A 13482-nucleotide genomic window follows, 5' to 3' on the forward strand; every position below is an offset into this window, starting at 1 on the left:
GGAGTCATTGTGACCAAGTCAAGCTCTCCTATGTGGGAAAATGTCAGAGCTGGAGTTCCTGCTTTGCCACAACTTCCCTTAAACGCCCACATCAACCCCTAGTACAGAGGGCCTGGCAGGAGTAGGGGCTGCCTGGGATATTTGGCCTTTTCCATCTGTCAGGAAGGAAGCAAAGATATTAACTTACAGAAACCAACCATTAACTCTTTTGATGAAGTGAGTTGGCATCAGTGGAACCAGAAGCTCCCCATCAATATATTTAGGTGCTTTCAGGGTTAGTGAGCCAGGAACACTGGCTGAATTAGTGCCCAGACTCCATGCCAGTCTCCTGGCTGGATGGGCCAGGTCTCCATCTCTTCTCCATGCTTGTGTGGAAAGCAGAAAACAGAGGGTACTGGTTGACTTGAATTCAAGTGATTCAAAGCAGCACCTGGTCAGAGGTCAGATGTGGTGTTTGTCCTTGTGTCAGAGCTCACCATTCCTGACTTATCTTCCCTCGTTTGTCATGGCTTCTCCTTTCTCAGCTCCCTGCCAGAGGTTCCTGTCTGCAGAGCTCCTGTCTGTCAGCAGCATACCAGGGTGCTCCTCTCCTTGCTTCTAGGAAACCACACTTCTCCTGCTCTTTGGCCTCTTTTTTCATTTTATTTTGACCCTGGGTGACCAGGTGGCTGCTGAGCTGTGGCTTGGCTGCATGTTGCCCTTTCAAACCCATTGGTGGTTGTGGGGCCGTGGGTGGGCTGGTTCTGGGGGCAGTGCCAGCAGGAAGGATGGAGCCTCTGCAGGGACCTGAGACTGTGCAGTTACAGGAGGGAGGGCAGGGCAGGCTGGTGTGGTGCAGGTTCGTTCAGCAGCCGTGGCAGCTCCCCTTCCCACAGCAACAGCAATGATGACTGCCAACAGAGCATCTTCCATGCAAAAAAGCAATTAGTATTAGTAACTAGCATACCAAGCAATTAGCTAGCTTGGTATGCTAGCTGTAAGCACTAATTGGGGGACCAAGCTGCTAGGATACCCCAAAACTGCTGTTCACATGCACTCTGAGTAACTAATGCTGCTTTCAGCAGTGACTGAGGAGCTGCCTCAATGCTCCATAAAGGCAGCAAGGCTCTCATTCCTGTCACTACACCAGCAGAACTCCCTGGAGGTGAAGTGTAAAGCCCATGTGTGCCAGGGGAAGCTCACCTTTGCTCTGTGCCACCGTCCAGCACTTCACAAGAATTATGGGAACCTCAAGTGGCAGCAGTCCCTTAAATTATTTGGCATTGCCCCTAAGTACCCGATATATCAGGGCAATTCAGAGTTTGATGTCTAAGAGCCCTCCACACCTGCAATTACTTAAATCCACAAAATTGCACCTGTAGGTATTTGCAGGCACAAAAATGTTGGCATCAAATTAGAGGCCATTTCCTAAAACCTGTGCCGAAATTTTGATATACTATATGAGGGGTTGTTATTTTGAAATGGATTTGTGGAAAGCAATTGAAAATCTCCAGGCATCCCATCTGTGTTTAAAGTAACAACAATAACAAAACTTTAAATTAGCATAGGAGATTTAAGACATTTCAGGAAAACATTGATTAAATCTGCCAATGAAATGAACGTGTTTGGCGAGTGACCTAATTAGTGTATGCTTGGTTCTTTTTCACTGCACTGCTTACCACTAATTGCTGTTCTGCTGGTCTTCTCCTGACAAGTAAGAAAAAACAAGGATGAGGGATTTGTTGAGGAAATAGTGACATTCAGTTTTAATTCATTTGAACCTGCTGCCAAGCTTAATTATGGAACTGAGAAACTGAGACCGGGAGGCCCCCAGCCATTTAGGTTATAGGAGACGGAGATGTTTAGTGTCTGCCAGTGTATTTGGGTAGCACTTATTGCAGCTAGCTATAAACTTGAGTTTGCTGATGCTTAGCTGTTTTCTTTCCCCCACAGGTAAAAAAAAAAACCCTTATACTGGTTTTATTTTTAAAATTTAATTATTTAGCCCTAATGGCATCAGGCCAGTACAAAATTACAGGCACTGTATTTCTTAAAGGAAGGGTTTAACAATTATTCTAGATAGTCTTGTCCTGGGTTTCTTTGTATGTGTGCTTGCATGTAGGAACTTGAAATGTGTCATTCTACAAAAAACCTTAGGATCCTGGAGGACTTGTAGCACTGGAGTACCAAAGTCACCCTGGAGGACTTGTAGCACTGGAGTACCAAAGTCACCCTCAGCCTAAGTACACTTGAGGTGAGGGGTTTATATTAGTGATAAGTTCAATTCCCACCTCTCAAAGCAGTAGGGGACAGCACAGCTTTCCTTATTTGTGTTTAGAGATCTTAAAGGAAAATGTCAGGATGTTTCAGGAAAAAAAAGGGGGAAAAGTTTTGGTTTTGATTTCCTGTGGTGGTGATGGATTCTTGTGAGCACAATCTGAAGGTCCCGGTTTTGAATCTGAGTTTGTTTTTCATGATGTTCTGCATAAAACCTGGGGGGAAAAAATGTATAATCCATTGACCAGAATGTTTACAAGGCAGTGAACACTGCAATAAAAATACAGGGAAAAGAGAAGGAAAAAAAGCTGTGGAATTTGAGTCTAGCAGAGGGACAGTCTGGTGGGGCTTGCACTTGTTTTTAAAGGAGGAAAAAGAAATGTGTTTTCTTAGAGCAGTGTCTGATTGGCAGACCCTGATCTGAATTTCATCCCGGGTGATGATTCCAGCCATTTTCCTACCTCTTCCCAGGAGGAACCAGGGAACAGAATAGGGATAGAAGCTGGAGCAGCCAAACCCAGCCACAGTGCACCTGCCAGGGGCAGCCACAGCAGCCCAGTTCTGCTGGCAGGGAGCACAACCCACTTCAGCCACAGCCTGGACAAGAGGGAAGGACTCTCAGCACAGGGAGTTTGGGGCTTCTTTTACACTTTGGAGAACACTGGAGAGGATGTTCCAAGACCCAGTTTTAGCTTTTGTGGGGGCTAAACTTCATCCACTCAGACAAGTATATTAAAAAAAAAACAACCAAAAACCAAGAAAAACTCAACACACAAAAACCCATAACCCAAACAGAAAAATCAACACTATTTAGTTAGTGCCCAAGACACAAAAAATGAAGTGAGATTATAAACAAATGAAATATTTTAGTGTAGGTCACTAACATAGACTGTAAACATCTACGTGGAAGAAGGGAAACTGTACAAAAAGGCATCATGCCTAGTTTTCTGTTATATAGCATTGCAGGGTTCTTGTAAGGATACTTGAATGCTGAAACAGCCTGGGAACTTGGCTTCCCTTGCAGCAGATTGATGTTCTTTGGATGGGTTTTCAGCCATGGAGTGATTTTGTCCTGATGTTCTGTGTGTGGTGCAGAGATGTGTCAGGAGGGGGGAGGGCTAGAAAAAGATACTTGGAATGGAAATGAGCTTGAGGGAAGGAAAAAGAACAGCTTTGCAGTGAGACTGGGAGTAGTAATACTAGAATGCATAATGGGCAGCTAAAGATGTAGGGTTTTTTGTCTTGAGACTCCACTGGATCTCTGATATGGTCATATTGCCCTTGGTGTCCACTGAAAAAATTCGTAGAAGATATTAATGGTTTTAGATATTATGGAGTGATGATACTCCTCAATGATTTATTATGCTAGATATATCTGATATCTATGATACAACTCCGGAATACTCTTACACATTCTGGTTTTTATTTACAAGCAAAACTAACTTAGCTGTGAATAATTACTGTGCTGTCTAGAAAGTCAGATTAAAAATAAATTCCTTTCTATTCCTTCATGCATGAAACCTGCACTGTACACTGATGCTAAATATAAAAATCTAACTTCATTATCTGTTTTTAATGACAATGTTAAAATTACTTTTGCACTTTTACCTTCTAATTGTTGGGCATGGAAATGGTGAGAAATAAAAAACAATTTAGTTTCCTGAGAAGACCACCTCACTGTCCTAAAAAGTAATTTTCTCAGTGTTTGATAGAAGCCATCTCATCACTTCCCAAGATGTTTCAGATTTCCCATTTGACAGCTCTGGCTTCTTGTCAGGATCTCTCATATAGGAAACTGGAAGTTGCATCTAATTGTATCTCCTTCTTCCTCCCAGAAGTTTCTCTTCTAGAGGACAAAGGCTTCCAGGGAGGACTCTTGCTGTCTTGTAGCATGTTTTTTAGTTCAAAGCAGCATCAGCTTTACTGCTGCTCTGCAGTGAGAAGAGAGCTTGGATAGCACTGCAAAGGAAAATGCAATGTAGGACAAGCTGATTTAAAAATGGCTTGCAGTAAAAAAGGAAAATCAAATGAGGGAATCAGAGAAGGTCAAGCTCTCCTCACATCCCCAAGTTGATCAAACTCTAGTGTTTATTAGATTTGTTATTACAGTGTCCCTCAATCTGTCAGTGTCTGTATCGCAGTGTCCCTCAATCTGTAGTGACGCTGTATCAAAAAAAACCTCCCCAGACCTCCCCATGACAATAAACCCTCCACCAAACAAACCAAAGTAGAAAACTGAGCAAAGAAAAGAATGATTCAGATCTTGGCTTTGCTACAAAATAGTGCTTTTCACGCTCCATAAGTCAGCAGTGTCTTTAATTATTTTGTTTGTTTCTTTTTTCTTATTTCTTTTAATTTTCTTAAAACTTTCTGGACGAGATTTAAGCCAAGAAACAAAAACATCCATGTGCACAAAATTCTTTCATGATTGGACATTGAGCAATGTATGCATACCAAAATATTAATAGAGATGTTTGTAATTTGAGGGGCAAGGTAATAACAAGCACATAATCTTATACCTAGATTTGGTGCAGAGAGGATGGCAATGAAGTCTCCCAGGAGTAGGAAGAAAGGCTGGGAAAAGAAATACAAATGGATACAGTAGGAAATCATATCTCTGGTTGCCTCCTGTAGGATGTGTATTGACCTAGTAAATGGAGATGTCTGCAAAGAAGCTATAAATATGCTTGTGCTAATATTATTAAAGCTTTCAGGCGGTTCAGTTTCATCCATATGGCTTTCCAGGGAGAAGCCAAAGATGTGGCCCTTGGCCACAGCTTGTCTGAGCAGCACATGCCTACCTGCACTGTAATTGCTTAATAAGATGTAGGGGTTTTCCCTGGATGGATTGTGAAATATAGGCAGCTGCCTAAATAGGTGCTTGGTGAGATTTTTAGATCTTCCTAATTCAGTTGAAATCTTTATGAGCAAGACGTTTGAATGCTGTTGAAGGTCAGAGAGAACTCAGTACTTTAAAAGTTGTGAAAAGTCGATCCCTTGCCTTCTTACCCCTGCTTTATGTCTTTAGGAAAATAAAAATACTTTCAGAGTTTTTGCTATCCATTAGGGACATAACAGCACTGGGCTTGCTTGAACATACCAGTGTTGCTGGCTAAAGGAAGAAAAAAATGGAGAGGGAGGAGGAGAAGATAGGAAGTAACTGTCTGATTAATATACTAAACTAATGCAAATACTGGGAGTAAGAGAGCCTTAAAAGCAGATGATTATCCCTTGCCAATCCCTAAGATCTAACCTCTAAGCTGTTGTTCAGATGATACCCCAAAGCAATTCCTGGCAGAGATCTGTCCCTTGTTCCAGCAGAGAGAGCAGGGGGATGAAAGGGATGTGGTTTAACCAAAGCTGAGACTTTGCTATCTCACCATCTTCTAGAGCTATCTGGCAGTTGCCTGTAGAGCACACATTGGGATTTCTCCCTGAACTGGACCCACCTGCTGGAAGGCTGCTCTCCCTGCCCCTGCACACATGGCCCCAGCCTGCCACACAGACTTGTTGCCCTCCTCTTCTGAAGCTTAATCTTTGTATGGCTTTAAAGCCATACAAAGGAGAAGGAGTGTTTTCTTGTGAAACCAGCCACTTCAAGATGTAGCTTTGTATCCCAGGAAGGTCCATAATGTTGCCTCCTCTTATGGAAAAGATGGGGCAGGACTTCAGAGCACTGCATGTGTGTGCCCTTCTGCTGCCAGGGACCTTTAATTTGTTAGGACAGACAAAGACCTGCCCACACTCCCCCTCTGCTTCATATCTTCTGGCACTTTGAAGCTTCAGGTCACTGCATTCCCTTAAACCCCACTAGGTTCAGGAGAAAAGATGTGACAAATACAGGTGTGGTGGCAGTGCTAATGCAAGATTATGAGACTGTGTGAAAGAATGGATTTTCCTCCTTTATGAAAATAAAATCTTTATCTGTGCTCATACACATGGATAATACTGAAAATCTGTATTTATCTGTTTATTTTCCAGGTTATGGTTTTGTAGATTTTGACAGTCCCGCAGCAGCACAGAAAGCAGTAGCATCTCTCAAAGCAAATGGCGTGCAGGCGCAGATGGCAAAGGTAAGAAGAACTCTGTCATTGCAGGTTTACTTCAGCTGTTGGGTTAAATTTAGGGTTTGTTTTGCTCCTGTTTTTCTTAAGGTTTTGGATTGCTTATTCTAAAGATTCTTTCATCCTTTGGCTCCATGGTTTGTCTGTGTTCTTGAGAGCTGTGTCTCATGTAATGGCCTCTGCTCTGATTCTCTCTCTGTCCCCCTGTTTGTAGAGGGTTGTAAGACAGAGCACTGAAGTGGAAGAGCATTGGAAATGCCTTTTGCTAAGTGCTGGGTGCAAGAGTTGCCTTTTCTTCACCTTGAAGTTGTCTTCATTTGGTTCCTTTGCTTTGGAAAGTTACTCTTTTCTGATGTGGCTAGTGAGCTTCTGTGAAGGAGTAGCAAAATCTGGTTGATCTGCCTAGGTTTGGCTTCTCCTGCTTGTTGAGGTTTTTTTCTGTTTTGAGGACATAAATGAGAGTGTAGAAGGTTGCTGAAAGACTATTTGCTAAAGGCTGTCTGGAGATGATTGGCATCTGCTCACAGAGGCTGCAGGAGCCGTAGCAAGAACAGTGAGCTCAGTCACTCTGGTCTTGGAATTGTCCCTTGTCCCCAGGCAAAGGGGCTGATGGTGAGACAGGGGTTATAGTAATGACCATCGTGTGGTCCAGTTGTTGCCTTTCTGAAGGTGGAATAATGTGTCTTTGAGCTCTAGACTGTGTCAGCTAGCAAATATAGCTGTTGCTTTCTACTTTAAAAATGCCTTGCTGAGAATCACAAAAAGCACTTAATAATGCCTGATTTAGTGTCTCTAGAAATTATGCTGTCCTAGAATCTAAAACAGTGAAAACAAACAGGTAATTACAAAGAAAGAGGGAAATCAACTGATAAACAACCATCAGATTTGAAGATTTCCACTTAAAGGAATGTTGGTGGTTTAAACCTTTATTTTTCAGTGATGTCTTAGTAAAAACATAGTTTTGTTTTGGTGTATGAGTTTTTTATTATTATTTTATTTTAGGGAGAAAAGTAATTGCTGGTAAATGAGGTTCTTTTCCTTCTACTGAATTACACTCACTGTGCCTGAAAGAAGCTGGATGTCAATGATGTATTTCTGTTTAAAAGCATCCCACAATGCAAGCTAGGCTGTTTTATTGGTTCTTAGTTTTTATTGACACATGGTGATAAAAAATATTTGCTTCAAATGGGTAAAAGATGGCAAGCAGAAGAATGTGAACTTCTGCTAAGGATTGTGCTATTTTATTTCTCAGACATACAGCAGCTCCTTGTTAAAATATTGGCAATTTAATGCATTAGTCAAGCTGTGGAAAAGAAACCATAGACAGGAGATATATTTTGTCCTAATGATTGATATCAAATAGCCCTTTCTAGAAAGGAGTAAATCTATATAAATCTGTAAAAAATCTAAATCCATATAGAACTGTACAGTTATGGATTTAAAATTACAGATTTAAAGATAGGATTGAAAGATAAATCTATGCTTGGGGTTGTCAGGATTCAGAGGAAGGAACAATTGCAGTACTTATGTTTGTGGAAACACCAGAAAAGATGGTGGCTTAAAACATTGTGGTTTGGATTGTCCAATATTTAGGGGCTAAAAGCAAAGCCTGATGTTTTCAGAGTAGGAAGAGCTGTACCAGGCTTTGGTTTGTTTTCTGGGGAACCTGTGGCAGGAGCAGCTTTTTGCCCTGTGAGATTTTGAGGCGGCTGGTGTGTACAGATTTGTTTGCATAAGACTGACAGTATTTTTATTATTTAGCCATGGTGCCTGGAATCTCAGATAGATTCTTTTTAGTGTGTTTGATAGCTCAAGATAAATATACAACTGACTTTTCTTATCTCTGAAAAAATCTAAGTATTTAGAAAAATGAGGTTTCAAAGGAAATTGAGATGACTCCACACAAAGTACCTCGCATTGCCGAGAAGGCAGGAGCCTGGGAAAGCAAATCCATTGGAGAAACATGTTAGTTCTTGCATGTGTTGGAAGCCAAGTTGCATAACAGGACTGAAAGACAGCATTACCTGCCAGTGTCGGAATTAACAGTGAGGGCTCAGAAGAGGTTCGAGGAAAGGGGCAGAACAATAATGTAACCTGAATTTCTGGAAGTTTAGCCAGAGCAGTTTTATTTCAAGAGCTGCTTTAATTAGTGGTGAATGGTGGCTCTCAAATAAAATCAAAATAAAAAAGTTAAGTCTGAAGAAATTCCCTGAATCTTTTTTGTGCCATGCTTTCATAGTATCAGTGTCCTCTTTTACTCTGCATTGCAAAGCAGTGAAACTGCCCTGTGTAGAGGCCAGAGAGGAGACAGACTGTAACCTGTGTTCAGCAAGTGTCAAAAAATCTCAGTCCAGCTGTGGATGCTTTTGAGTAGAGGTGAAAGAGGCATTGGCCAACCCTTTCTATGTGCTGGCCTTCTTCAGTAGTGAGAGAAAATATGCTGAAGTGTCGGTATTGTCTGTGATGTTTTCCTGGAGAGAGCTCTTGCTCGGAAAGAGTGGTTCTTTCTCAGTTTTAACACAATATAATTTTTCTCATAGAAATCCAGGAATCTTCTTTGAAAAACAAAAAGCAGAACTGAACCCCTGACCATGTTGGCTAGCAGAAGTATCTTGTGGATACTTGAGTAAAATATACTCATTTTATCGATGCTAAAATACAGCTGCCTCCCTCTTTTTTTATAGAATTTGGACAGCATCTTGGCTGATTTTGTTTCAGAGTGCTGCCTCTGGAAGAAGGTTAAACTCTGGTGGATTGATGCTCCAAGTCCCATCAGTATTGGAAGACTTGTTCTTTTGAGGCTAATACACCCCATAAACCCACAAAGGGAAAAAAACCCAACTGTTAAACACGTCTGAATTTCTCATTTTGTTCTGGTTTGAAGCAGGCGGGTGAGGATTCAGTTGAGGGAGAGGAGCAGCAGTAGTATGCCTGCAGAGGTAGCGGTGGCAGCTGAGGAGATGAGGTCTTGTTTGGCCCACTTGGTGGGACAAGGACACACACAAGGACCCACATAACCTCCCACCCAAAGGGGAATTGTGTGAGGCTCTTGCACTCAGGTGCTGCCACCGGGCTTCTTTTGCATTTCTCTCTCAGAGGTACATGAATCAGGAGTTCTGGCCACTTCTGCTGTCCTATGTTCATCTAAGTTTGTCCATCTTTTTTACAAGTGCTTATTAAGCATTTCATTTATTGATCCCTTGGCTATGCAGCTGCTGAGGGATGTTTTCCTAGCTGGCCTGGCTTATTTTGCTGCGTGCTTCCTGTGTGCCTTTGGACATGCAGATTCATTTGTGTACATGTAGTGTCTGTTTGGTCAGGCTCGTAGAGTCCAGGTGGGTTTTTGGGTTTGTCTTTCGCTAAAAATGGCACAACTGATATGCCTCTGGAAAATCTCAGAGGAATTATTGATTTGGTTGTCTCTTTATGCTAGGGACTACAGAAACATGACAGAAAAAACCCATTGCTTATGTGCATGATTTATATATCAATTTAGGTTTTTTCCAGATGCTCCTTTCCTGCATTTCCTAGAAAAATATTATAGACAGAATATGGGAAATTAATAAGGAGAATCTTAGTAATATGGGAGTTGGCTCAGACAAGTAGGCAAAGAAGCCTAGTACATATGAAAAATGTATCAGTGTTCTAATAAAATCTGTAGACACATCTATTCTTGGGATTTGCAATAGTCCTTCACCCAGAATTGCACATTCATGAGGACACTTCTTAATCTACTTTATATGTAAGTTTTAATGATGCCAAGAAGTCTAAATCACCTGAAAAATCAATAGAAGTCTGCTGTCTAAATAAATTTGAGCTTCTGAGCTTGTGTCGGCCTGCAGTTGAACTGTGCAATCAGTTGATCCCTTCACAGACATTTGGGGGGATATTTTTTATCTCTCTCTACCATTTTTTATTTCCAGTTCTAGTCTGCTGTAAGATTGCATAATGTGAAAGTTCAGGTGAAGGAAGGTTCTTGCAGAGTATCTAATAGCTTCTTTAATACCTAGCAGCCCATCAAGAGTGTTGAAACAAATGCATTCACAAAGGAAGAGTTTTCACTCCTGCTTTTATAAGGATGAAAAATGTATTTGATCTTGTGTATCTTCTCTGGGTTTTCCTTTTGTACATGTAATGCATTTAGACATCCTCAAGACCTGCGTGAAAAATGCAGATATTGAGGGAATATTTAATTAGCACTGGCAGTTGTCTAAGTCCAAGGAATCATTTCTTGACTACTCTGCTGCAGTAATTGCCATCCAGAGAGTACACTGCAGGAACTGGTTCTGAGAAAGGGCTGTGCCAGTAGGCTCTGATGTGTTTTCCTCCACAAGGGAATTGCAGTGGTGATTTTGCTTCTTGTGTGATCTTTTTCTCATCTTTCCATCATGCAGAAGCTTAAATACAGGGAGTAGTCACCATCTAGGTGAAAGATAAAAGGGAGCTATTTCCCACAGACCAGAGCCAAGCACAAGAGCTTCTAAAGAGGAACAGAGAGCTGTAGAGTTAAATAGACAGATTTTCTCCAGGAACCAAGGAAAAGGAAATCCCACAGAAGAAAATCTTATTTATTTTCCAGACTTTTGCGTAGGTTTTAAGCATTGCTCTGGTATGAGTCAGCTGACCAAATAAGTTTGTTCTGTCTGCTTATTTTTCAGCTTCCTATTCTCTTATTTTTAAATTACTTCCCTTTTTTCTCTGTCAGACACCAATACGCTAAAGGGCTGATCCTTAAAATGGAAAAACTCTGATGAAAACCCTTTTTTCCAATGTTTTTTTAACCTATTTTAATGAAAAGTTTTGGTTTTTTTGCCGTTTAAAAATTCATGTAAATAATTAGAATGCTGTCCGTACCAAATATGAAATATGGCCTCTACACATGATACACTGCTTTCCTAACTCATGATTGAAATGTCTGCAAATTTTAGCTAACAAAACCTCAGGATACTGAGTTTTTTGATAATATTTTTGGTTAACAGTCCTACTGACTGTTATAATGAAGTTGATTGCTCCTAGGATTGAAGAGATACTGGCTAGGTGTAGGGAGAAGATGGCAAGGTCGACTGAGGCTCCAGCGTGAGCTAGGTTGGCAGCTAGTGGGGGGTACACTGTTCGGCCTGTACCAACTCCTGCTTCGACTGTGGAAGATGCTAGGAGGAGAAGCTAACCTTCCTTTTGAAACCAAAGTGGGATTCTAGGAGTTTTAGAGCTCAATATTGAAATTGTCAGGCTTTGCTTTACTCCTGTGCTTTAATTATCAGATATCTCATCCCCACCAATCTGTTCTGTGAAGTCTAATATTTGTATTGGTGATTTATTAAACACCGTTTTCTTTTGCTGCTGGGGCAGGAGCTGGTGCCTCTGGAAGCCTCACCATGCTCAGCAGTGTAGGAGAAGCTGAGAACATGGCTGTGCTGGCCACCTTCCACGTCGTTTCTGAATGAATTGCACAGCCAGGCGTGGGCTGCTGCTGCTGCAACACTTGTCAGAGACATTTGGCACAACTCTTGGATGTGTGTGGAGCACACTCCAGTGAGCTCTCCTCTCATCTTCTGAAAATGTGCACCCTCTCTCCCTGTGCTTTTGCACAGCCCATACTGGCTGACCAATACTGACCTGAATTGATAACAATCCTGGGTTCAATGAAAATGGAAAGTTACAGCTGGAAAGAAATGAGAGGCAGTTCAGTTTAGATTTGGGAATTACACATGCAAGTGTCTCTCTCCTTTGATTTCTTTTACCAAGTCAGCCATACCAAAGGTGTCCTGCAGAAGCACTAACTGGAAGTTCCAAGTTTCGTGTACTGCTGCTTATCAAAGCCATGCTGTCATCCTCTCTTGCCTGCTTTCCTCTGTTTTTCAGAAATTATCTTTTACTCTTGGGATGGGGAATCATAGTTTCCCAGATGGAGCTGGCCTTTAATGCAGGTTTTGCAAATATTGGATATTTTTCCATTTCTTAAAGGATAATAATTGACAAAGCAAGAGCATTAATAAGATGCTAAATTATTTGTTGGTATTAGGTTTCATATCAAAATTTCTTAGGATGATATGCCTTTCAAAACCTGGAAGATTTTTTTTGTCAGTTTTTTTTGGTGGTTTTTTTGGGGTTTTTTTGGTGGTTTTTTTTTGTGTGGGTTTTTTTTGTTTTGTTTTGTTTTGGTTTTTTGTTGTTGTTGTTTGTTTTGGTGGGTTTTTTTGTTTGTTTTGGTTTTGGTTTTTTGGTGTTTTTTGTTGGTTTTTTTTTTTTTTTTCCAGAGGAAACACTGTCTAAATTCAGGATTCAAATCACAGATGTGCTAGCAAAGGGCTTTAAATTTCAGAAAATCTGCAGTAGCAGACAACAGTGTCCTATGAGCATCCTAGACAATCAAGACTAAAGCAATGAGTGGCTTTGCACAAACAGTGATAGGTTGGGCTGATAGCAAAGATACATGACATTAATGGAAGGACTTCCTAGTCTTATCCAGCCTTGTAAATTTTATGCTTGTATCTGAGGACTGTATGGTAGCTGGTGTGAAATTATCTTAAAATCCTTTTCCTGCTTTTAGATTGCATTCACAAGCCAATATAGAATGCATTAGCTTGAGCCATTCTTGAAAGAACATCAGGTTATCCTGGGGGTACTAAAATCCAGCAGTCCTTCCACACTTGCATGTGTTGCTCCTAAAAGCATGTAGATCAGCATGAAGGAGGATATGCACATCAACAGTGTTTGAACCACACCTGCCAAATTTATAAACAATAATTTCTTTGGGGGTTTTCAGAAGTGCTTAACTTGACATAATTCTACTCTCTGAAAGTGCATGGAACTTTACTGTTGGCCAGTTGAGAGGAATTAGGTCAGTACTATGTTCCTTTGTTCCCAAAAATTGTAGCTCAGCATCTTTCTTAACCACTAAGTTAGCTTAGAAAATCTTACAGCACACACAATCATGTTTATTCTCTAGCTATCACCTCAGATAGACCTGGCCGTGGTATTTTCCTTCCCTTTTCAAGTGCTGCTTTAGTTTCTAGATTTACTTGATTTTTTTTTCATACTGTAACTTCATCTAACATTAAAACATTCCTCTGTCTTTGAAAATTAAAGTACAAACAATCAGTAAATATATCCACCTCCATGCTATTAATGCCTTGCACCACAGAACAGATGCTGAAAGTGA

At 41.0% G+C, this 13482-nt stretch overlaps 1 protein-coding gene across 6 annotated transcripts in view; it reads left to right on the forward strand.

Annotated features, from left to right (window-relative positions):
* The window catches only part of RBMS3 (RNA binding motif single stranded interacting protein 3), a 707113-nt gene that overhangs the window by 438164 nt on the left and 255467 nt on the right, over window positions 1–13482 (forward strand). For all 6 annotated transcript variants that reach the window (XM_071429410.1, XM_071429411.1, XM_071429414.1 and 3 more), the window contains one exon: window positions 6238–6329. In XM_071429410.1, the coding sequence (XP_071285511.1) occupies window positions 6238–6329 (92 nt within the window). The remainder of the gene's footprint in view (window positions 1–6237; window positions 6330–13482) is intronic.

Source organism: Agelaius tricolor, unplaced genomic scaffold, assembly GCF_023055355.1.
Source record: "Agelaius tricolor isolate 1412-34295 unplaced genomic scaffold, bAgeTri1.0.p SCAF_6, whole genome shotgun sequence".
Lineage (NCBI taxonomy): Eukaryota > Metazoa > Chordata > Aves > Passeriformes > Icteridae > Agelaius > Agelaius tricolor.